A 26,636-nucleotide genomic window follows, 5' to 3' on the forward strand; every position below is an offset into this window, starting at 1 on the left:
TTTTACTCCACCATTTTTTTCCTGCATAGGTAGCTATCACAATTTCGACCAAATAAAGATATAAATAGCCACTAACCAAGAAACAACTTCATCAGATGACAGTCTGATAACATATTTATTGTATAGCATATGTTTTGTTAGAAAAATGTGCATATTTCAGGTATAAATCATAGTTTACCATTGCAGCCACCATCACAACTCTCACCAAAACAACTAGAATAACTACAGAGACCAACGTGAATTACCTAAATACTCATCATAAAACATTTATGAAAAATACACAGCGTACAGCAAATGAAAGACAAAGATCTTGTGAATCCAGCCAATATTTCAGATTTTTTAAGTGTTTTACAGCGAAAACACAATATAGCATTATATTAGCTTACTACAATAGCCAACCACACAACAGCATTGATTCAAGCCAACAATAGCGATAACGTATAAACCAGCAAAAGATATTAATTTTTTCACTAACCTTCTCAAACTTCTTCAGATGACAGTCCTATAACATCATATTACACAATACATATAGAGTTTGTTCGAAAATGTGCATATTTAGCGGCACAAATCGTGGTTATACAATGACAATAGTAGCCAAGCTGCCAACAATATGTCGGGAGAAATCTTGGGAGAGGCACCTATTCTAATCAGTAACTAATCATAAACTTGACTAAAAAATACAGGTTGGACAGCAAATGAAAGATACATTAGTTCTTAATGCAATCGCTGTGTTAGATTTTTAAAATTAACGTTACTACGACATACAGCGTGCGTTAAAGCGAGACCGCACTGAGATTCATGGCGGAATATGAGTGTAACATTTTTCAACAGAACAACGAATTAACATCATATATAGTTCTTACTTTTTGATGAGCTCCCATCAGAATCTTGGGCAAGGTGTCCTTTGTCCAAAAGAATCGTTGCTCGGTTGTAGATTGTCGCCTTCAACGTTGGAATTAGCAGTAAACATTAGCCATGTGGCAAAGACGTGCCCAACTCCCTAAAACGCAGCATAAATAAATATCCGAAAATCGCAATATAATGATATAAACTGATATAACTCGGTTTAATATAACAACATTATGATGTCTTTAACACCTATATCGAATAAAAACAGCCGGATATATCTAAGGGCTATAAAGGGAGCTTTCTATCACGACAGCCAGAGGTCCTTTCTGCGTCAGAGCAAAGAGGACAAAGGACGGACCCCACGTTGCCAGCCCATTTATAAGCTCTCAGATCTGCCTAGAAACACCATTTCAATTCTCACTATTCGCTGACATCCAGGGGAAGGCGTATGCAGTGCATCTCAACCAATAGAAGACAGGCAGATTTATAAACGGATCTCAGAACAGCCAGCAGAATTCAGCATTCTCACATCCTCATAGGAAAATTGCTCTAACTCCAGTTCTGTTTTACTCACAGATATAATTCAAACGGTTTTAGAAACTAGAGTGTTTTCTATCCAATAGTAATAATAATATGCATATTGTACGAGCAAGAATTGAGTACGAGGCAGTTTAATTTGGGACCGAAATTTTTACAAAGTGAAAACAGCACCCCCTATTGAGAAAAGGTTATTAACATCCCATCATGCTTAGGGTCATGTATAAAAAAAGCCCAGTTGTCCATTATTTTGTCTACCCTGGCTAGTATAATAGATGTCAGTGACTTTGAAAGAGGGTCTCAAAGGAGCATAGGGGGTTAAAGGGTGTGTGTCAGTCACCAGATCTCAACCCAATTGAACACTTTATAGGAGATTCTGGAGTGGTGCCATGATGGCATTTCTCGTGGAAGAATGGTGTTGCGTCCCTCCAATCGAGTTCCAGACACTTGTAGATTCTATGCTAAGGCACGTTTGAGATGTTCTGGTTCGTGGGGCCCAATGCCCTAGAATGTTGGCAGTTAGATGTATCTCTATAGATGGGTTGGTTGTTTAGCATCGACTTGTGCGCAACTATGGGGCAAAACAGACGGGGTTGGCTTATATTGTTAATAACATGTTAACAATATTTTGTCCCCAATGTTTATTGAAAACCTAAATAGTTGCACAATGAGAACTTGTCTCTCAAATACATTGTTGCGGTTGTTGGTTGACTAGCTAGATAGCACATGTTTTGCCATGTTAGCATAGATGTGAAATCAGTCAAAACACTTCAAAACAAGGCATGGTATCAAGAACAAGATCAAATGAGCTGAAACGAGACACTTACGATTCACCACATCGTAGTTTCTTGTCGTTGTTGCTAGCAATCTGGCCATCCAAAACCATAACACATGGCCTCATGCCGCTTTGAAGTGGCACACAGCTAACCCGTTTATAGGACGCACACAGCTAACCCGTTTATAGGACGCACACAGCTAGCGCGTTTATAGGACGCACACAGCTAGCGCGTTTATAGGACGCACACAGCTAACCCGTTTATAGGACGCACACAGCTAGCGCGTTTATAGGACGCACACAGCTAGCGCGTTTATAGGACGCACACAGCTAGCGCGTTTATAGGACGCACACAGCTAGCGCGTTTATAGGACGCACACAGCTAGCGCGTTTATAGGACGCACACAGCTAGCGCGTTTATAGGACGCACACAGCTAGCGCGTTTATAGGACGCACACAGCTAGCGCGTTTATAGGACGCACACAGCTAGCGCGTTTATAGGACGCACACAGCTAGCGCGTTTATAGGACGCACACAGCTAGCGCGTTTATAGGACGCACACAGCTAGCGCGTTTAGAGGACGCACACAGCTAGCGCGTTTAGAGGACGCACACAGCTAGCGCGTTTAGAGGACGCACACAGCTAGCGCGTTTAGAGGACGCACACAGCTAGCGCGTTTAGAGGACGCACACAGCTAGCGCGTTTAGAGGACGCACACAGCTAGCGCGTTTAGAGGACGCACACAGCTAGCGCGTTTAGAGGACGCACACAGCTAGCGCGTTTAGAGGACGCACACAGCTAGCGCGTTTAGAGGACGCACACAGCTAACCCGTTTAGAGGACGCACACAGCTAACCCGTTTAGAGGACGCACACAGCTAACCCGTTTAGAGGACGCACACAGCTAACCCGTTTAGAGGACGCACACAGCTAACCCGTTTAGAGGACGCACACAGCTAACCCGTTTAGAGGACGCACACAGCTAACCCGTTTAGAGGACGCACACAGCTAACCCGTTTAGAGGACGCACACAGCTAACCCGTTTAGAGGACGCACACAGCTAACCCGTTTAGAGGACGCACACAGCTAACCCGTTTAGAGGACGCACACAGCTAACCCGTTTAGAGGACGCACACAGCTAACCCGTTTAGAGGACGCACACAGCTAACCCGTTTAGAGGACGCACACAGCTAACCCGTTTAGAGGACGCACACAGCTAACCCGTTTAGAGGACGCACACAGCTAACCCGTTTAGAGGACGCACACAGCTAACCCGTTTAGAGGACGCACACAGCTAACCCGTTTAGAGGACGCACACAGCTAACCCGTTTAGAGGACGCACACAGCTAACCCGTTTAGAGGACGCACACAGCTAACCCGTTTAGAGGACGCACACAGCTAACCCGTTTAGAGGACGCACACAGCTAACCCGTTTAGAGGACGCACACAGCTAACCCGTTTAGAGGACGCACACAGCTAACCCGTTTAGAGGACGCACACAGCTAGCGCGTTTAGAGGACGCACACAGCTAGCGCGTTTAGAGGACGCACACAGCTAGCGCGTTTAGAGGACGCACACAGCTAGCGCGTTTAGAGGACGCACACAGCTAGCGCGTTTAGAGGACGCACACAGCTAGCGCGTTTAGAGGACGCACACAGCTAGCGCGTTTAGAGGACGCACACAGCTAGCGCGTTTAGAGGACGCACACAGCTAGCGCGTTTAGAGGACGCACACAGCTAGCGCGTTTAGAGGACGCACACAGCTAGCGCGTTTAGAGGACGCACACAGCTAGCGCGTTTAGAGGACGCACACAGCTAGCGCGTTTAGAGGACGCACACAGCTAGCGCGTTTAGAGGACGCACACAGCTAGCGCGTTTAGAGGACGCACACAGCTAGCGCGTTTAGAGGACGCACACAGCTAGCGCGTTTAGAGGACGCACACAGCTAGCGCGTTTAGAGGACGCACACAGCTAGCGCGTTTAGAGGACGCACACAGCTAGCGCGTTTAGAGGACGCACACAGCTAGCGCGTTTAGAGGACGCACACAGCTAGCGCGTTTAGAGGACGCACACAGCTAGCGCGTTTAGAGGACGCACACAGCTAGCGCGTTTAGAGGACGCACACAGCTAGCGCGTTTAGAGGACGCACACAGCTAGCGCGTTTAGAGGACGCACACAGCTAGCGCGTTTAGAGGACGCACACAGCTAGCGCGTTTAGAGGACGCACACAGCTAGCGCGTTTAGAGGACGCACACAGCTAGCGCGTTTAGAGGACGCACACAGCTAGCGCGTTTAGAGGACGCACACAGCTAGCGCGTTTAGAGGACGCACACAGCTAGCGCGTTTAGAGGACGCACACAGCTAGCGCGTTTAGAGGACGCACACAGCTAGCGCGTTTAGAGGACGCACACAGCTAGCGCGTTTAGAGGACGCACACAGCTAGCGCGTTTAGAGGACGCACACAGCTAGCGCGTTTAGTGGACGCACACAGCTAGCGCGTTTAGAGGACGCACACAGCTAGCGCGTTTAGAGGACGCACACAGCTAGCGCGTTTAGAGGACGCACACAGCTAGCGCGTTGAGGACGCACACAGCTAGCGCGTTGAGGACGCACACAGCTAGCGCGTTGAGGACGCACACAGCTAGCGCGTTGAGGACGCACACAGCTAGCGCGTTGAGGACGCACACAGCTAGCGCGTTGAGGACGCACACAGCTAGCGCGTTGAGGACGCACACAGCTAGCGCGTTGAGGACGCACACAGCTAGCGCGTTGAGGACGCACACAGCTAGCGCGTTGAGGACGCACACAGCTAGCGCGTTGAGGACGCACACAGCTAGCGCGTTGAGGACGCACACAGCTAGCGCGTTGAGGACGCACACAGCTAGCGCGTTGAGGACGCACACAGCTAGCGCGTTGAGGACGCACACAGCTAGCGCGTTTATAGAACGCACACAGCTAGCGCGTTTATAGAACGCACACAGCTAGCGCGTTTATAGAACGCACACAGCTAGCGCGTTTAGAGAACGCACACAGCTAACCCGTTTAGAGAACGCACACAGCTAACCCGTTTAGAGGACGCACACAGCTAACCCGTTTAGAGGACGCACACAGCTAACCCGTTTAGAGGACGCACACAGCTAACCCGTTTTCGGACGCACACAGCTAACCCGTTTAGAGGACGCACACAGCTAACCCGTTTTCGGACGCACACAGCTAACCCGTTTTCGGACGCACACAGCTAACCCGTTTAGAGGACGCACACAGCTAGCGCGTTTAGAGAGTAGAGGTCAACCATCTCTCCATCTCTTGCTGTCTCTCTCTCTCTCTGTGTCGCCCGCCCCCCCCCCCCCCCCCCCCCTGTTGGATCAGGGAAACAGAGTAGAGGTCAACCATCTCTCCATCACTTGCTGTGTCTCTCTCTCTCTGTGTCGCCCCGCCCCGCCCCCCCTTTTGGATCAGGGGAACAGAGTAGAGGTCAACCATCTCTCCATCTCTTGCTGTCTCTCTCGGTGTCCCCCCCCCCCCCCCCCCCCCCCCCCCCTTTTGGATCAGGGGAACAGAGTAGAGGTCAACCATCTCTCCATCTCTTGCTGTCTCTCTCTCTCTCTGTGTCGACCCCCCTGTACTCCTGAACAGAGTAGAGGTCAACTTTCTGGAGATGTTAATGTTCTCGTTGTCATGCCTGCGCCCATAAATGTTTAAAAAGTATGGTGGTGGCTGTTTAAAGCAAACCTAATTAACCCTGTTGGTATGGTGCTGGAAACCATGTCTTGAAGTTTCCCCCTGTTTGTTACGAGAGAGAGAGGAGCGATGTGCAAGTCTGTTTAAAGTGCTTCCATACTGGGCCTATTGACAGAGGAGTAGGAGGGGCATAGCAGCTACTACAGAGCTGTGGGGGGTGAGGTGACTGCGTGTAATGTGTGTGTGTGTGTGTGTGTGTGTGTGACTGCGTGTACTGTGTGTGTATGCACATGTGTATGTGAGAGAGGCTTGGCATAGAGAATACTTCCAACACATCCCTCCCCAGTGGTGTTAGGCTGCTGGTTGGTTATAGTCCTGGGTGGCTGCCCCTCTCTTGTGTAAATCTCTGGTAATTACACCAGCTCCATTAATGAGGAAACCCATGTGGATTTGGCTGGGCGGTACACTGTATATTACTATATACCAGCATTGATGTACGGACCGGTTTAGGTTTTTACTTTAACTTCTATAACGGTATTTGAATGTTTGGTTTGTAATATGCCATGTGGAACATCCATTTCCTCACAGACCTAGCCCTGCAACGTCTCACTCAAGGAGCTCATTTGTTGTTGCTTGACCACAAGACACTTGTGTTCAGTCTGCATGATCAATGCAGCACATGCAACGATGTTGATGACAACGATGTTTCCACTTAGCTTCTTCATTTAAATCCACAAGCGTTCTATAAATACACTATGAGTTTGAGTTTCTTACAACCAGACCTCAACCTCAATGAACACCTTTGGGATGAATTGGAACGCCGACTGCGAGCCAGGCCTAATCGCCCAACATCAGTGCCCGATCTCACTAATGCTCTTGTGGCTGAACGGAAGCAAATCCCCGCAGCAATGTTCCAACATCTAGTGGAAAGTGTTCCCAGAAGAGTGGAGGCTGTTATAGCGGCAAAGGGGGGATTAACTCCATATTAATGGCCATTTATTTTGGCCATATCACCCAGCCCTAGTGTGGGTTACTGTAGTGAGTTAGTGACCCTGGAATAAATGATGAGGGTGCTACCACAAGGTCTTCCCGTGTGCAGGTAAGAGTGTAAAGTACTTCAATATTCCTGGTTCTTGTTCCCCCTGGGATGCAGTCTTTACTACCATCTGCAGTCTTTACTACCGGTCTCCTCGTTCTCTCCTATCGTTCTCTCATTCTCTTTCCTTCTCTTTTTTTTTCTTTCATTTTTATCTCTTTCTCGGTCTCTCTCTCTCCTCTCTCCTCTCTCCTCTCTCCTCTCTCTCCTCTCTCCTCTCTGTGTGTGTGTGTGTGAATGCTGTTCATTGACTACAGCTCAGCGTTCAACACCATCGTCCCCTCCAAGCTTAGGACCCTGGCACTGAACATCTCACTCTGTAGCTGGATCCTGGACTTCCTGACGGGCCGACCCCAGGTGATGAAGGGTAGGCAACATCACGTCCACCAAACTGACCCTCATGGGGCCCCCACAGGTGTGTCCAAATCTCAAAGAACTTAAAATGGTCCACGTGCACCGTCATGAAGAAGGCGCGGCGGCGCTTCTTCCCCCTCAGGAAGTTGAAAAGGTTTGGCAATGGGCCCTCAATTCCTCAAAAAGGTCTACAGCTGCGCTTTTGAGAGCATCTTGACTTGCTGCATCACTGCTTGGTATGGCAACAACACCGCCCTCGATCGCATGGTGCTAGAGGATGGTGCGGACAGGCCAGTACATCACTGGGGTCGAGTTCCCTGCCATCCAGGACTTCTATATCAGGCGGTGTGAAAGGAAGACCGGAAAAATCATTAATGACTCCAGCCCCCCAAGCCATAGACTGCTCTCTCTGCTTCCGCACAGCAAGTGGTACCGGTGCATCAAGTCTGACACCAACAGGTTCCTGAACAGCATCTATCCCCAAGCCATAACGCTTCTAAATAGGTTCTAGGGAATATCTGAGTTGGCTCTTGTATTTAGTTCTCTATGGCACGCTCACAGGACTCTACACACTCACGCACACTGACACTCCAACACACACATAACATGCACACACATTTATACTGACTCTACAGACATGCACACACACTCACATACAATCATAAACAGAGTAGCAGCAGTGTAAATGATCATACACTGAGTATACAAAACATGAAGGAATCCAGGTGAAAGCTATGATCCATTATTGATATCACTTCTTAAATCCACTTCAATCAGCGTAGATGAAGAGGAGATGACAGGTTAAAGAAGGATTTTTAAGCCTTGAGACAATTAAGACATGGAGTGAGTGTGTGTGTGTGCCATGCAAGGGTGAATGGGCAAGACATCATTTTTAAGTGCCTTTGAACAGGGTATGGAAGTAGGTGCCAGGCGCACCGGTTTGTGTCAAGAACTGCAACGCTGCTGGGTTTTTCACACTCAACTGTTTCCTGTGTATATCAAGAATGGTCCACCACCCAAAGGACATTCAGCCAACTTGACACAACTGTGGCAAGCATTTGGGTCTACATTGGCCAGAATCCCTGTGGAACGCTTTCAACACCTTGTAAAGTCCATGCCCCGATGAATTCAGGCTGTTCTGAGGGTGAAAGGGGCGGGGGTGCTACTCAATAATTAGGAAGAGGTTTCTAATGTTGGGTATACTATGTGCATATCCTGATGCCTAGTCACCTTACCCCTATACAGTTGAAGTTGGAAGTTTACATACATCTTAGCCAAATACATTTAAATTCAGTTTTTCACAAGTCCTGACATTTAATCAGAGTAAAAAATTCCCTGTCTTAGGTCAGTTAGGATCACCGCTTTATTTTAAGAATGTGAAATGTCAGAATAATAGTGGAGTGATTTATTTCAGCTTTTATTTCTTTCATCACATTCCCAGTGGGTCAGAAGTTTACATACACTCAATTAGTATTTGGTAGTATTGCCTTTAAATTGTTTAACTTGGGTCAAACGTTTCGGGTAGCCTTCCACAAGCTTCCCACAATAAGTTGGGTGAATTCTGGCCCATTCCTCCTGACAGAGCTGGTGTAACTGAGTCAGGTTTGTAGGCCTCCTTGCTCACACATGCTTTTTCAGTTCTGCCCACATATTTTCTATAGGATTGAGGTCATGGCTTTGTGATGGCCACTCCAATACCTTGACTTTGTTGTCCTTAGGCCATTTTGCCACAACTTTGGCAGTATGCTTGGGGTCATTGTCCATTTGGAAGACCCATTTGCGACCAAGCTTTAACTTCCTGACTGATGTCTTCAATATATCCACATCATTTTCCTCCTCATGAAGCCATCTATTTTGTGAAGTGCACCAGTCCCTCCTGCAGCAAAGCACCCCCACAACATGATGCTGCCTCCCCCGTGCTTCACGGTTGGGATGGTGTTCTTCGGCTTGCAAGACTCCTTTTTTTCTCCAAATATAACGATGGTCATTATGGCCAAACGGTTCTATTTTTGTTTCATCAGACCAGAAAGACATTTCTCCAAAAGTATGATCTTTGTCCCCAAGTGCAGTTCCAAGGCTACTTCCTTGCTGAGCTGCCTTTCAGGTTATGTCGATATAGGACTCGTTTTACTGTAGATATAGATACTTTTGTACCTGTTTCCTCCAGCATCTTCACAAGGTCCTTTGCTGTTCTGGGATTGATTTGCACTTTTCGCACCAAAGTACGTTCATCTCTAGGAGACAGAGCACATCTCCTTCCTAAGCGGTATGATGGCTGCGTGGTCCCATGGTGTTTATACTTGCGTACTATTGTTTGTACAAATGAATGTGGTACCTTCAGGCGTTTGGAAATTGTTCCCAAGGATGAACCAGACTTGTGGAGGTCAACAATTTTTTTTCTGAGGTCTTGGCTGATTTCTTTTGATTTTCCCACGATGTCAGAGGCACTGAGTTTGAAGGTAGGCCTTGAAATACATCCACAGGTACACCTCCAATTGACTCAAATGATGTCAATTAGCCCAACAGAAGCTTCTAAATCCATGACATCATTTTCTGGAATTTTCCAAGCTGTTTAAAGACACAGTCAACTTAGTGTATGTAAACTTCTGAACCACTGGAATTGTGATACAGTGAAATAATCTGTCTGTAAACAATTGTTGGAAAAATTACTTCTGTCATGCACAAAGTAGATGTCCTAACTGACTTGCCAAAACTATAGTTTAACAAGAAATTTGTCGAGTTAATGTTTTAATGACTCCAACCTAAGTGTATGTTAACTTCCGACTTCAACTGTACATACAGTGCATTCGGGAAGTATTCAGGCCCCTTGACTTTTTCCACATTTTGTTACGTTACAGCCTTATTCTAAAATGTATTACATTGTTTTTTTGCCTCCTCAATCTACACACATTACCCCATAATGACAAAGCGAAACTGGTTCTTAATGTTTAGCAAATTTATAAAAAACAAATACCTTATTTACATAAGTGTTCAGACCCTTTGCTATGAGACTCGAATTTGAGCTCAGGTGAATCCTCTTTAACATTGATCATCCTTGATGTTTCTACAACTTGATTGGAGTCCAACCGTGGTAAATTCAAATGATTGGACATGATTTGGAAAGGCACACACCTGTCTATATAAGGTCCCACAGTTGACAGTGCATGTCAGAGCAAAATCCAAGTCATGCGGTCAAAGGAATTGTCTGTAAAGCTCCGAGACAGGATTGTATCAAGGCACTGATCTGGGAAAGGGTACCACAACATTTCTGCAGCATTGAAGGTCCCCAAGAGCACAGAGGCCTCCATCTTTCTTAAATGGAAGAAGTTTCGATCCACCAAGGCTCTTCCTGGAACTGGCCGCCCGGCTAAACTGAGCAATCGGGAGAAGGGCCTTGGTCAGGGAGGTGACCAAGAACCCAATGGTGAAATTGACAGAGCTCCAGAGATCCTCTGTGGAGATGGTTGTCCTTCTGGAAGGTTCACCCATCTCTGCATCACTCCACCAATCAGGCCTTTATGGTAGAGGGGCTTGACGGAACGCACTCCTCAATAAAATGCACATGACAGGCCGCTTGGAGTTTGCCAAAAGTCACCTAAAGACTCTCAGACTATGAGAAACAAGATTATCTTCTCTGATGAAATTAAGATTGAACTCTTTGGCCTGAATGCCAAGCGTTATGTCTGGAGGAAACCTGGCACCATCCCTAAGGTAAACCATGGTGGTGGCAGCATCATGCTGTGGGGATGTTTTCAGCAGCAGGGACTGGGAGACTAGTCAGGATTGAGGGAAAGATGAACGGAGCAAAGTACAGAGAGATCCTTGATTAAAAAAAACCTGCTCCAGAGCACTCAGGACCTCAGACTGGGGAAAAGGTTCACCTTCCAACAGGACAATGACCTTAAGCACACAGCCAAGACTACACAGGAGTGGCTTCGGGACAAGTCTCTGTATGTCTTTGAGTGGTCCAGCAAGAGCCTGGACTTGAACCCCAACTAACGTCTCTGGAGAGACCTGAAAATAGCTGTGCAACGTCGCTCTACATCCAACCTGGTAGAGCTTGAGATGATCTGCAGAGAAGAAAGGGAGGAACGCTCCAAATACAGGTGTGCCGAGCTTGTAGGCTCATACCCAATAAGACTCGAGGCTGTAATCGCTGTCAAAGGTGCTAAAACCAAGTACTGAGTAAAGGATCTGAATACTTAAGTAAATGTGATATTTATTTATGAACTTATTTTTGCTTTGTCTTTATGGGTTAGAATAAGGCTGTAATGTAACAATGTGGAAAAAGTCAAGGGGTCTGAATACTTTAAATGCACAGTATGTACCGCTCACTCCAGCATCCCTGCACTCAAACTGACCCTGTGCATAGCGTCTTACTTTCTTGTGTTCTTTTATTTGTTGTGTTTTTGTTCAACCTTATGTTATTTTTAGTGCTTCATTGATATTGATTACGTAATGCATATTTGGGTTTGGAGTGTGCAAGAAAGGAATTTCACTGTACTAGTGCATTTGACATTAAAACTTAAACCTTTTATCTCTCATTCCTTCCTTCCCTCTCTCTCTTGCACTCTTGGCCACATGGTCCTGTCCTGCTTCTGAGAGAGAGGGAACGCCCCAGAGTCCAGTGCTCTTCTATCTTCTCTTGGCTCTTTTTCCAATGCCACCCCTCATCTCTTCCCTCTCTCCTGTCTTTGCTCCTCTCCCTTCTCTTGTTTCCTCCTCACTGCTCCCTCCTCTCCCTTCCTTTGCTCTATGCCTCCCCTCTTTTATATCTCTCCCTCTCCTCTACATCTCTCCTCGCAGGTATTTAATGAAAGGATAGTTTCCATTAAAGGTTCTGTGCTGGCTGTCATTAGAGGTGGTCTGAGAGGAGGCGTAAAGGAAAGGAGCGGTCCCTTCAGAGGAGGAGAGAGAACAGGAGGTGGCAGGAGGGGAGGGGGGCGGAGGAGGAGAGAGAGCGAGAGTAAAGGAAATGTGGATGACCGGAACAAGAGGAGATGATTGTCTCTCTCTCTCTCTCTGTCTCTGTCTCGTTATCTCTCGTTCATTCTCTCGTTCATTCTCTCGTTCATTCTCTCGTTCATTCTCTCGTTCATTCTCTCGTTCATTCTCTCGCTCTGGTTGTCTCTCTCTGGTTGTCTCTCTCTGGTTGTCTCTCTCTGGTTGTCTCTCTCTCTCTCGCGTTATCTCTCTCTCTCGCGTTATCTCTCTCTCTCGCGCGTTATCTCTCTCTCGCGCGTTATCTCTCTCGCGCGTTATCTCTCTCGCGCGTTATCTCTCTCGCGCGTTATCTCTCTCTCTCGCGCATTCTCTCTCTCTCTCGCGCGTTATCTCTCTCTCTCTCTCGCTCGCGTTATCTCTCTCTCTCTCTCGCTCGCGTTATCTCTCTCTCTCTCTCGCTCGCGTTATCTCTCTCTCTCTCTCGCTCGCGTTATCTCTCTCTCTCGCGCTCTCTTGTTATTTTTCTCTCGTTCATGGCCATAAGGTCCCGTCCTGCCTCTGAGAGGGTGGAATAGCCCCAGAGCCCAGCACACATCTCTTTCCTCTCTCCTGTTATTTGTTCTCCATCTCTTATCCTGTCCTGTGGCCCCCTTCCCTCTCCTATCCTCTCTCACTCCCCTGGCCCCTCATCTTCTCCCCTCAGGCAGAGATGTAGAACAGGGTGTGTGGTGGAGAGGAGACATGTACCAGTGTGAATTGGTGCCAGCTGAAAGCCCTCTTTCTGTCTGCTCCTTAGGCAGTTATTTAAACACCACACCAGCGAACTAGCTGGGTGTCATGTAGGGGAGTGCCAGAACAAACCCGGCCATCCTTTCTAGCCATCTTTTTTCTCTTCCCTCACGTTATCTCTCGCTCTCTTATCTCGCTCTCGTTATCTTGCGCTTGTGATCTCGCTCTCTTGTTATCGCGATCTCACTCTCATGCTCGCGCCCGTGCTCTCGCGCCCGTGATCTCGCGCCCGTGATCTCGCTCTCTCTATAATCTTCTTCCCTCTGTCTCTGCCAAAGCTCCAGACACCTGCAGGTATTTAATGAGAAGATGGTTCCCATTAAAGGTTCTGTGCTGGCTGTCACAAGGTGCTCTGAGAGGAGGAGTGAAGGAAAGGAGAGAGCACAGGAGGTGGGAGGGGGAGGAGGAGGAGAGAGAGTGAGAGAGAAAAGGACATGTGGATGACAGGAAAAAGGGGAGATGATGGGCAGAATTGGATGGATAGAAGTTTAGGAGAAATGTGCAGGCAGACAGATTAATGGGTTGGTATGTGGGGGAGAAGTGTCTACTTTCCTCACTTCTCTAATGAGACACCCTGGTAAATGGCTCGTCTCTCTCTCTCTCTCCTCATCTCTGACAGGGCTCATACTAACCTCACTCACCAAGGTCACAGTTTAAATACACTATGGATCTAGTTTTAAAGCAGTGTACTGTATGGATCTCTAGCTCCGGTCCTGGAGAACTAACTGTATGCAGGATTTTGTTCCAAAACCAGCTGGGCTGAAGCGAAACCTGCACACCAGTAGTTCTCAAGGACCGTAGTTTTCCACCCCTTACATACGTTAGTTGGAGAACTTCCTCATAAAACGTACTGTATCTCTGCCTAAGGGGTTTTGCTTACTGTTAAGTGTGGCTAGCTCTCTTCAGAAAGTTCAACAGAAGTGTCTTTCGGATACTCAGTCATCCTAAATTGGTCAGTCAGTGGTCCATCTTTAGGCAGACGGAGGTATTGTCAGAGAGCATCGGCTGGTGGGCATGATTGGCTTGTTTCAGGTAGCCTCCATCTTTTTCACCCACTCTGTCACCTCAGGGAGTGAATGAACCACTGAAGGGTTTTCTCATTCTACCCCAGCATAACTCTTAACAGTGATGATACAATAGTGCTTCTAGTCTCATCCTAACCACCCTACAGCCTCTTTGTATCCACAGAGCTTTCTTTCTATCTTTCTCTCCTCTTTTTATCTCCACCGTCTCCTCCCAGGGAGTGTGTGAATAAATGAGGTGGGTGCTGATGTTCAGCTGTTTCCTCCTCTTACTCCTGCTCTTTCTCTCTCGCTCTCTCTCGGTCCCTCCTTCTTTCTCCTGGCTGTCTGTGGGTAAGCACTTTGCCGGGTGACAGCGCCCATCCTTCACAGGGCCCTGCCATATGCCAAGCTGCTGTCAGAGGAGACTGCTGCAGATGCTCCAGCTGCTCTCTTCAACCCTATCTACCTCCCTACACACCATCCTCTCTCGCCTCACACACCTCCCCAAAACAGAGCTCAGTGAGACTGAGACACAAAGTGAGAGACTTGGTTAGGGAGGATAGACAGAGAAAGAATGGGAAGGATGGAAGATGGGTGTAAGAGGGTGGAAATAGTTTGAGAGAAGACGTAACAGGGTTTGGAGTAGGCTTGGGTGGTATCCAGATTTTCATATTGTCATATCGCCCTTCTCATATACCAGGATTTACAGTATAACCGGCATAGCACACAAGGGGGGTGCTAAAAACGCAAGAAAAGCCCATTGGGCCTGTATTACCAGAATGCTAACAAAATTAGCACAAACTACTATAATAGTGAAATCACATAGGTAAATGCTAACGGACAAACTAATTGCAAAGACTGGCAAACCCAGCTCATAAAGTTATACAAGCATAGCTACTAGCTACCGGATATCATTTTCGATCTATATGGACATTGACAAGCGAAAGTGAACAAGATAAATTGTGCAAATGAACAAAGTTGTGATGCTTGCTTTTCTGAAGGAAGAGCAGCATGTGTACATGGACCAGATGGGAGGAGAATGGAGGGGGGAAAACACTAGTAGGAAGCACAGGGGAAAAAATAACTAATCCAGAGATCTTTGACTTCTGTCAGAAAGCCATACTAAGATATCTGATGGAGAACATTGAGTAGTGAATTGCACATACGTGTAAGTTCATCACCTCATGTGCGCTGCACAACATAGACTCACTGATAGAATGCTATGGATTCACCACATGGCTTTCTCCCGGTGTGCTGTTTATAAACAAACACGTGACTGGCTCAAGTGTTCTGGGGGACTACGATAAGCTTCATCGTTTAAAATGTGACAGGTGAAATGAAGAAAGCAATCTGCTTTATCTCTTAACGTATTGCACAAGTGGACTGCAGGTAACAACTTAAAGTAGCTACAAATATGAACATTTATTGAAAAAGTTTGAATAAATATTTTTGAATATTGGAAGAACCATCCCGTGGCTTTTTCCAAATACACTGCTATACGATATACCGCCTAAGCCTAGTTTGGAGTAGGGAGAGAGCGAGGGCAAAATGGCGTAGAAAGGATTTGGCAACAGAGAGAATAAGTGAGGGAAATAAAGCAAGATGACACTTGAGAGAAAGAAAGAGGGTTAGAGACCCAGTAACTGAGATGGACAGATGAATAGTGATAGATGGAGAGAAGGTGAGAGAGGAGAAAAGCGCCTTTGTTTCATGTTGATCCTCATCTGATCCTCATGGGGCGGCAGGCAGCCTAGTGGTTAGAGCGTTGGATCAGTAACCGAAAGGTTGCAAGATCGAATCCCCGAGCTGACAAGGTAAAAATCTGTGGTTCTGCCCCTGAACAAGGCAGTTAACCCAGTGTTCCTATGCCGTCATTGAAAGTAAGAATTTGTTCTTAACTGACCTGTCTAGTTAAATAAAGGTACAAATAAACTCTACTGGGTTTTAACCATTTCGCTGTGTCCGCAGCACATCAACGTTGACCTCACGTATCTGTTCCTAGTTGGGTTAGGCGGTATCCAGATTTGCATACCTTCATACCGTGCTTGTGCCTTCCCGGGATAGGCGGTCTTACCAGTAGTGCACACAAGGGGAGCATTTTGTTAGCATACCAGAATGCTAACAAAATAATAACAGGTACAAAGGAATCCCCTTAGCGGTTAAGTAAATGCTAACGAGCGCGAAGACCATCAACCCAGCTCATACAAGTTTGCAAGTATCTCAAAACACACAACAAATATTAGTCAGCAGGGATCTTAATCCAGGAGGGGATTATCTCTTCTGTTACAAGAAGCTTGATCTTTCAAGCTAACGTTAGCCATTTAGCAAAACCTAGCTGGAGAGAATTTGTCCCATCTTAGATAATTAACTCAATAGTTATAAGATATATAGCTGGCAAACATTAGTAGTGAATATCATACAAGTGTAACTTGATCACCTTTCTCCAGTTGCGCTGCAAGGAGTGACTGGCCTCAAGAAGCTCCCGTTTTGCTCATTGTGCTTCTTTATAAACTTTATAAACAAACACGTGACAGCTGTTTTGGAAAACAAGTACTGGTAAGCTTCATAATGAAAAATAATGTAACATTCAAAATAATGAATGTAGTCTGCTTTGTCTATTACCTAGTGCACAAGTTGACTGCATGTATTTATATAAAATGTACAAATATTCAAATTTGCTTAAAACAGTATTATCGTACGAGGGTATTTAGAAACCCTAGTTTCTAGGCCACCTCATTCAGGTTGAACAAATTACACCTTGATGCAACAACATCAACAGATCTTTAAACCCAATCAAAAAGCCCCTTTAGTTCTTCTTATAAAAAATGAAGCACCAAGTAACGGCCTTTCTCCCGTGCTCCTCCAGGTCTTTTCCTTCAGGCGCTGTTAAATCGGTTCTCCGTCTCAAAGCTATCAGTTTAGTGTCTCTGATCTTCCAGCAGAGAAAACACAACTAGTTTCAAGGAACCTGAATGGCTGGCCTGCCTGTTTTCCTGCATCCGTGTGTCTGCGTCGGTCTGTCTGCACTTCTCTCTGCCACCCAGGCAGTTGTTTGTCTCTGTGGAAGAACAAGGCTGGCGAGACAACAGTAACACATGGCTCCGAAACAATGGGAAACTGGCTGCTGTGGCTCCGGTCCGCTCTCTCTCGTGTGCGTCGTTCACCAGCTTGACTTCAAATCATGCATGAAATATGCCTCTGCCCCCGTCTCTGTGTGATCCTGCAGGTGCAGGCTGGTCTGCTGAAATACAAACTGTAGATCTAGTCCAGTACCCTGGTGTGAATGGTGTCTCCACGGACACCATCTAATAAAGTAGGGGAATAATTTGGCTCATCCACTATGAAGCTTTAATGGGTTGCCAGCAGGGTTGACTGGTATGCTTTGCCCCAGTTAAGCACCTAGATTTAAGTAATTTGGTTTAATCTCTGCATGTGTGAGTGTGGGCTTTTAGATGTGTGTGGCCTTATTTTGGGGATTGCTGATACCTCTGAGGAAAGTATGTTTATAAAGACAGTGTGTTTGCAATCAATATAGTTTGTGTGTCTTGAGCAGCGCTGTTTACTCTGGTTGACTGGAGAGCGGCTGGAGAGAGAGCGGAGGAAGGGCCAGTCATGCATTATAAAAAGCTGCTGATGAGTTCTGCGCTCGGGGGTTCAGACGACAAGTTTAAAAGATCACACACCTATTAAGGCAGAGCTGAGGAAAGGTGTGCGTACGTGTGTGTGTGACCCAGTCTGCTCTGGATTGATCAGAGAAAAGTCATCTTGAACATAAGACACAGTGGAGGGAAAAGAAAGTGTTCCATAACTTAATGAACTTGATTTGCAAAAATGTTCTCATCTCAATCTTCATCTCTCCTCCACACATGTCCGTCTCTCCCAGTCCTTGTATGAGTTGCTAATCAGTGTCTTATGAGTAACTTGTGTGTGTGGAGATGGATGTACATCATTCATACTAAAGTCCCCCTGGAGTGTGATTTATGGAGCCAGCTGTGGGTACCAGACTGTGCCACACACACATTGATACACAATACTCGTGGTCACAATGCTCTCCTCTCAACATCACCATTTCTTTGTACTGTGTCCCTGTAATGTCATCACAGGAAATGAGCTTGTGTTTATGAGTCTATTTCCTCCTTGGGATCCTATACCCTCCTATTATTTCTCTGTCACCCTGTCCTGCCTTTTTTCTCCCCGTCTTTTATTCTCCATGTCTAACCCTACCGCCCTGTCTTTCTCTCCCCTCCAGGCTAACACTTACACCTCCATCAGGAGCAAACAAGGGTCCTTGACATTCAATTTCCTGCTTGCCACACACTTTTTCATTGTGTGTTTTTCTCCCCTTTCGTCTCTGCCTGATCCAGATGGGCGGACAGAGGAACGGAGAGAGGAACAGACAGAGAGGGGGACAGGGAGGGTATTTTCATGGGGGACAGCCTCCATCCCTCCCTGTCTGAACAGACAGAGAGGGGGACAGGGAGGGTGTTTTCATGGGGGGCAGCCTCCATCCCTCCCTGTCTGAACAGACAGAGAGGGGGACAGGGAGGGTGTTTTCATGGGGGGCAGCCTCCATCCCTCCCTGTCTGAACAGACAGAGAGGGGGACAGGGAGGGTGTTTTCATGGGGGGCAGCCTCCATCCCTCCCTGTCTGAACAGACAGAGAGGGGGACAGGGAGGGTGTTTTCATGGGGGGCAGCCTCCATCCCTCCCTGTCTGAACAGACAGAGAGGGGGACAGGGAGGGTGTTTTCATGGGGGGCAGCCTCCATCCCTCCCTGTCTGAACAGACCAGTAGCAAGGTCACCTTACTGGGATGCATTTGGGAGTTTGTGGCCGTTACACAGCTTTTTCTAGGAACAGTTTTAGTGGCAATGAAACATATTTTTCCGGGAATCGTTTCAGGCTTAGGAATGCTTCTTCAAAATGTTTGGATTCTTCTTGGAAATTATTGGGCGATGTTTGGTTCTTTACTTCTGTGGTTTTAAAGGTTGCTGATAACCTAATAGGAGTGTGTGTGTGGACGTGTTTAACTATACTTGTGGGGACCAGAAGTCCCCACAAGAACAGTAAACGAACATAAACTGGGGACATTTTGTTAGTCCCCACAAGGTCAAATGCTATTTCTACGGGGTTTAGGGTTAGGAGGGAAAATTGGATCTTAAATGGTACTACATTTGGTGTCCCAACAAGGTTAGTTGTACAAGACTGTGTGTGGGGCGCACGCTGTCCTGTAGTGAGATAAATTAGTATGTTCAATGTTGTCTTGAACAGGTGGCTAAGCCAGCATGGAGAATATATACACACACACCCTAATGATTAATAGACTGAGTCAAGTCCCTGTCTAGTGTCTTGTTTGAGTGGATGTGGTAAATGAGCAGAGCACACCGTTAATTCTTGGAGGTGTGTGTTTGCATGGCAGCTTTATTTAACGGTTGATGTATTGATTGGTGTGGCAGAGATCGTCTATTAGTGGCTGATCTTCCTGTATATGATTTGATGTGTGTGTTGTCTGATTTGTCCATTAGAAGGTGTAAGGTGATAGACGGTCTAATACCACTGATGTCTGTCTGTTGGTTGCTGTCATGTATACAGTGTGAGTAGACTGACTGACTGATCTTCCCTTTCTCCGTCTTTCTTTTTTTCTTTCTTTTCTACATTTCTTTTTCTCTCTCTTTCTCATTTTCTCTCTCGTCTCCTGTCTCTCCGTCTATCTCTCCCTCCCTGTAGGTGAGTGTGGTGCAGGACTCTGTGAACATCTCAGGTCAGAACACTATGAACATGGTGAAGGTGCCAGACTGCAGGCTGGCCGATGAGCTGGGAGGGCTGTGGGAACACTCCCGCTTCACTGACTGCTCCCTGTGTGTGGCGGGACAGGAGTTCCAGGCACACAAAGCCATCCTGGCAGGTAAGACTACTTTTGTCTCGCACGCCACGCACGTGCATACTGACCACACAGAACACCTGACCGAGTTCTTACAGATATTGACACATCAATGACAGAAACACAGACTATGGGCTCTATTGTAACAAACCCAACGCAATGTTAAATCTTAGCGCTGGCGGTAGCGTTAGAAATATTTTTGCAATTTTCACAACCAGAATTATGGCCGCAGTAGCTGGCGGTGGAGCGAAAGGTCTGGACTTATAAAACACGTTGTGGGTGTGTCAAGGTTTGGCCCCACACTGACCAATCAGAACGTGCTCCATGGCTAAATATGTAGTTGCTTTGTAGTCCTACTGTAAATTGCAGTGTGGTCATGCCAAACATAATCAATAAGCAAGACTAAATTCACTTGGCTATCAATAAGGCCTAAAAAGAAAGTGTATAATTCTAATAACTGAACAGCAGGGCCTACCGAGTGGCGCAGCGGTCTAAGGCACTGCACCGCAGTGTTGCGGCGTCACTACAGCCTGGGGTTTGATCCCCGGCCATGACCGGGAGTCCCATAGTGCGGCGCACAATTGGCCCAGCGTCGTCTGGGTTAAGGGGAGGTTTTGGCCGGGGTAGCTTTACTTGGCTCATTGCGCTCGGGGCGGGCGCCTCCAGCCTGACTTCGGTCGTCAGTTGAATGGTGTTTCCTCCGACACATTGGTGCAGCTGGCTTCCGGGTTAAGCGAGCAGGTGTTAAGAAGCTCGGCTTGGCGGGTCATGTTTCGGAGGACGCATGACTCGAACTTTGCCTCTCGTGAGCCCGTTGGGGAGTTGCAGCAATGAGACAAGATTGAAATTGGATTGAAAAAGGGGGTGAAATTACAATAAAAAAATAAATACTAAACAGCAACTTGTTTTAAATAAGCTATGTTTACATTTTGAGTTGAGGGCACCATAATTGCTCCACATGGGCATATCATACAGAGAAAACGTGGACTATGTTGGGTTTTACAAACATCCATACTTTTTAAAGGAGCTGGGTAAAGATCCAAAATAAAGAGAGAGGGTGAATGTCCACTCACTGTTATACTACTCGTAAATTTCATGTTTTATAAACATAATGGTACCATCTTACAGATCATATTTGCACTGCTACAGAAATAGTAGTTGGGGTCTCAACTTACTGTTGTGAGTTAGAATAGTAGAATACACAAGGTGCCATTTCTAAATGTGTTTATCAGCAGTTATAGAAATGTGAGTTATAGATCTGTCATTCTCATTGAAAGCAAGTCTGAACAGATCTACCGCTTATTAATGTACACTATTTCTATGCTACCCGTTCATAAGTTTGTTTTTGCGTTTCTTACTTTTGGTTTTGTACAACAGCTTTAAACAGCTGAAAATACATTATTTTTGTTATTGAAAATATATTTCACAGTGGTTTAGATGTTCCAATGCTTCTCTACACTGCTTGTTTTGTCACAAACTGAAATCAGGCAAACTATCAGAATTTTAGCAGCCATGATATGGCGGAGTGATTTCTGCATATTGAACCTTTAAAACTGCAACATTTTCTCTACACCCCAAGGCAAAATGTGTAGAATTGCACAAAATTAACTGTAAAACTTGGCTTTCTACTGTCAACGGGGGGGGGCAACGAAATGTTCTCCTCGCAGACCCTCAAGCAACCGTGACCCGTCATGATAAGTTTTGATTTTTGGGGGCCCCCCAGCCCCATTAAAGTTTCCCATCCCTGCCATAAACCCATAGATGGTGAATCTTTCAAATAAGTTAGTTTTTAAAGCAAAAAACAAAGCTTTTTTTTTTTTTTTTTTTTTTTTTACTAACAACAATATTTCTAAACAGGATTGGGTCAGAAGCATGATATCATAAATCACATCTCTCGTTCCATGAGCGTAAGGCAATGTGTGCACACGTAGACTTAGGGCTCTTGGGCCGGAGGCATGGATGTTTGTCCTATCCATTGAATATAGTTTATTAAATAGTTCACACTAACCATACAATAGGCCTAGTTAGAACAAACATAGCCAATGTATTTTTTGATATTGGCTTCAACATGGAAATATTTGTCTACACACATTGCGCTAACAGCCATGGACATTGCCCAAACGTTATAATAAGATAGGTCTACCATCGCTGTTGATATGGCCGGTTAGTGACTTTGCCACGTAAAATGTAAACAAATGAACAGGCTACGTGCGGATTCAGCACCAAGGACAGCGAACGAAATTTCCGTAATTTGACATTTAGGTTCAGATAAAAGTGGAAGATGGAATTTTTTTTGTCAAAATGATAAAGGAAAAACACAAGCAGTCTATTGCAATAACTTAATTTTCCTAAAGTGACTTCCTACAGTCACTGACACCTTTCATTCCATGGGCATCGCACATAGGCCTAATGAGTCCAAACTTATCACAGTAGCTGCATGGATAAAAATGTAAAGAAAAAACGTGAATGTCTGACTGTTTTGATGCTCATGCTATTTTTTATAAAACATTGCTTATAGGCTACTGATTATGCTACTGTGAGCCTCCACTGACCAAATCAATGCTATAACCAATTGCATTTCCACAAAATCCAGCTTTTGGTGAGTCTTAAATATCACCACAAGCGCTGCTTGAAGTTGGGACATTGGCACACGTATTTAAAGACACCCCAAATATTTCCACTCCTCACACCGCAGTGCACGCGAGCTGATATAAGATAGGTAAATTACCAACCCTTGCGCCAGGGTTGGAAAATAGTGGAGTGCTGGCTTTTAGAAGTTGAAATTGCCAAAGAGCATGCTGTTAATGGCAGCTGCAAATAGAACCCCATGACTGAGTATCTGACTGAAACTTTGAGGAACTCTCCCTGTGGAGAATGAGAATGGCTGTCAATTATCCAGTCATTTTGAGACATTTTAATTGTGTGCTACTGTGGCATTGGTGTCTTCTCTCTCTCTCGACCCCCTCATCTGGCTGTCTGCACCTCCCTCTCTCCTTTTCTCCTTCTCCCTCGCTTCCTCCACTACCTGGGTTAGGTGACACCCACTCCCCTCATTGTTCTCCCTCTCCACCACCGTTCCTGTGACAACTCTCCGGGCCGTTAATCGCTGTGGAGACGGACAGAGCAGGATAAAAAGGGCTGTGGAAGTGTGTGTGCTGGCTGAGCGGAACGCTTTAAATTGGCTTCTTATTGGTCATGTGATCTAAAACAGTGTGGTGCTTCTCTCTCTCTGTCTACTGCAGAACGAGCTCGGCACTGCCTCTCTATAATACCCTCACACAGCTATGGAACAACACTCACAACAAAACAACTCTCAGCTATGGAACAACACTCACAACAAAACAACTCTCAGCTATGGAACAACGCTCACAACAAAACAACTCTCAGCTATGGAACAACGCTCACAACAAAACAACTCTCAGCTATGGAACAACGCTCACAACAAAACAACTCTCAGCTATGGAACAACGCTCACAACAAAACAACTCTCAGCTATGGAACAACGCTCACAACAAAACAACTCTCAGCTGTGGAACAACGCTCACAACAAAACAACTCTCAGCTATGGAACAACGCTCACAACAAAACAACTCTCAGCTATGGAACAAGGCTCACAGCAAAACAGCTCTCAGCTATGGAACAACGCTCACAGCAAAACAGCTCTCAGCTGTGGAACAACGCTCGCAGCAAAACAGCTCTCAGCTATGGAACAACGCTCACAACAAAACAGCTCTCAGCTATGGAACAACGCTCACAACAAAACAGCTCTCAGCTATGGAACAACGCTCACAACAAAACAACTCTCAGCTATGGAACAACGCTCACAACAAAACAACTCTCAGCTATGGAACAACGCTCGCAGCAAAACAGCTCTCAGCTGTGGAACAACGCTCGCAGCAAAACAGCTCTCAGCTGTGGAACAACGCTCGCAGCAAAACAGCTCTCAGCTGTGGAACAACGCTCGCAGCAAAACAGCTCTCAGCTGTGGAACAACGCTCGCAGCAAAACAGCTCTCAGCTGTGGAACAACGCTCGCAGCAAAACAGCTCTCAGCTGTGGAACAACGCTCGCAGCAAAACAGCTCTCAGCTGTGGAACAACGCTCGCAGCAAAACAGCTCTCAGCTGTGGAACAACGCTCGCAGCAAAACAGCTCTCAGCTGTGGAACAACGCTCGCAGCAAAACAGCTCTCAGCTGTGGAACAACGCTCGCAGCAAAACAGCTCTCAGCTGTGGAACAACGCTCGCAGCAAAACAGCTCTCAGCTGTGGAACAACGCTCGCAGCAAAACAGCTCTCAGCTGTGGAACAACGCTCGCAGCAAAACAGCTCTCAGCTGTGGAACAACGCTCGCAGCAAAACAGCTCTCAGCTGTGGAACAACGCTCGCAGCAAAACAGCTCTCAGCTGTGGAACAACGCTCGCAGCAAAACAGCTCTCAGCTGTGGAACAACGCTCGCAGCAAAACAGCTCTCAGCTGTGGAACAACGCTCGCAGCAAAACAGCTCTCAGCTGTGGAACAACGCTCGCAGCAAAACAGCTCTCAGCTGTGGAACAACGCTCGCAGCAAAACAGCTCTCAGCTGTGGAACAACGCTCGCAGCAAAACAGCTCTCAGCTGTGGAACAACGCTCGCAGCAAAACAGCTCTCAGCTGTGGAACAACGCTCGCAGCAAAACAGCTCTCAGCTGTGGAACAACGCTCGCAGCAAAACAGCTCTCAGCTGTGGAACAACGCTCGCAGCAAAACAGCTCTCAGCTGTGGAACAACGCTCGCAGCAAAACAGCTCTCAGCTGTGGAACAACGCTCGCAGCAAAACAGCTCTCAGCTGTGGAACAACGCTCGCAGCAAAACAGCTCTCAGCTGTGGAACAACGCTCGCAGCAAAACAGCTCTCAGCTGTGGAACGGCGCTCGCAGCAAAACAGCTCTCAGCTGTGGAACGGCGCTCGCAGCAAAACAGCTCTCAGCTGTGGAACGGCGCTCGCAACAAAACAGCTCTCAGCTGTGGAACGGCGCTCGCAACAAAACAGCTCTCAGCTGTGGAACGGCGCTCGCAACAAAACAGCTCTCAGCTGTGGAACGGCGCTCGCAACAAAACAGCTCTCAGCTGTGGAACGGCGCTCGCAACAAAACAGCTCTCAGCTGTGGAACGGCGCTCGCAACAAAACAGCTCTCAGCTGTGGAACGGCGCTCGCCGCAAAACAGCTCTCAGCTGTGGAACGGCGCTCGCCGCAAAACAGCTCTCAGCTGTGGAACGGCGCTCGCCGCAAAACAGCTCTCAGCTGTGGAACGGCGCTCGCCGCAAAACAGCTCTCAGCTGTGGAACGGCGCTCGCCGCAAAACAGCTCTCAGCTGTGGAACGGCGCTCGCAGCAAAACAGCTCTCAGCTGTGGAACGGCGCTCGCAGCAAAACAGCTCTCAGCTGTGGAACGGCGCTCGCAGCAAAACAGCTCTCAGCTGTGGAACGGCGCTCGCAGCAAAACAGCTCTCAGCTGTGGAACGGCGCTCGCAGCAAAACAGCTCTCAGCTGTGGAACGGCGCTCGCAGCAAAACAGCTCTCAGCTGTGGAACGGCGCTCGCAGCAAAACAGCTCTCAGCTGTGGAACGGCGCTCGCAGCAAAACAGCTCTCAGCTGTGGAACGGCGCTCGCAGCAAAACAGCTCTCAGCTGTGGAACGGCGCTCGCAGCAAAACAGCTCTCAGCTGTGGAACGGCGCTCGCAGCAAAACAGCTCTCAGCTGTGGAACGGCGCTCGCAGCAAAACAGCTCTCAGCTGTGGAACGGCGCTCGCAGCAAAACAGCTCTCAGCTGTGGAACGGCGCTCGCAGCAAAACAGCTCTCAGCTGTGGAACGGCGCTCGCAGCAAAACAGCTCTCAGCTGTGGAACGGCGCTCGCAGCAAAACAGCTCTCAGCTGTGGAACGGCGCTCGCAGCAAAACAGCTCTCAGCTGTGGAACGGCGCTCGCAGCAAAACAGCTCTCAGCTGTGGAACGGCGCTCGCAGCAAAACAGCTCTCAGCTGTGGAACGGCGCTCGCAGCAAAACAGCTCTCAGCTGTGGAACGGCGCTCGCAGCAAAACAGCTCTCAGCTGTGGAACGGCGCTCGCAGCAAAACAGCTCTCAGCTGTGGAACGGCGCTCGCAGCAAAACAGCTCTCAGCTGTGGAACGGCGCTCGCAACAAAACAGCTCTCAGCTGTGGAACGGCGCTCGCAACAAAACAGCTCTCAGCTGTGGAACGACGCTCGCAACAAAACAGCTCTCAGCTGTGGAACAACGCTCCAGTTGTCCTACTCCTAAGCACACTAGTCTCATACTTTGATCGAGAGGAATCACATTTCTTTTTTAGAAAAACACATGTAGACTATGAAACAATGATGATTCAGAGGGGGAAACGGTCTTCCTGTGGAGAATGGGAATGGCTGTCAATTATTGAGTCATTTTGAGCTATTTTAATTGTGTGCTGCTGTGGGGTTGGGTTTCTCTATCTCTCTCTCTCTGACAAATCTCTGATGAATTAAACAACGCTATATGGTTTAGTGTGTCCCAAATTACATCCTATTCCCTAGTGTGCTACCCTGGTCAAAAATAGTGCACTATATAGGAAATGGGTGCCATTTGGGGCACATCCTGTATCTCCTGGTTCATGGCCCTGCTAGTCTTCAGTGAGAACTGGTGCTGCTGGTCAAACTCATTGAAGATGGCTTCATTAGGCCTTGGGAGTAGCAGTAGCAGGACG

At 47.1% G+C, this 26,636-nt stretch overlaps 1 protein-coding gene across 1 annotated transcript in view; it reads left to right on the forward strand.

The window, feature by feature from the left end:
* LOC120040733 (speckle-type POZ protein) overlaps nucleotides 1-26,636 on the forward strand; it is a 100,582-nt gene that overhangs the window by 63,492 nt on the left and 10,454 nt on the right. The window contains exon 7 of the mRNA XM_038985783.1: nucleotides 19,753-19,930. Within this exon, the coding sequence (XP_038841711.1) occupies nucleotides 19,753-19,930 (178 nt within the window). The remainder of the gene's footprint in view (nucleotides 1-19,752; nucleotides 19,931-26,636) is intronic.

Source organism: Salvelinus namaycush, chromosome 3 (genome assembly GCF_016432855.1).
Source record: "Salvelinus namaycush isolate Seneca chromosome 3, SaNama_1.0, whole genome shotgun sequence".
Classification (NCBI taxonomy): domain Eukaryota; kingdom Metazoa; phylum Chordata; class Actinopteri; order Salmoniformes; family Salmonidae; genus Salvelinus; species Salvelinus namaycush.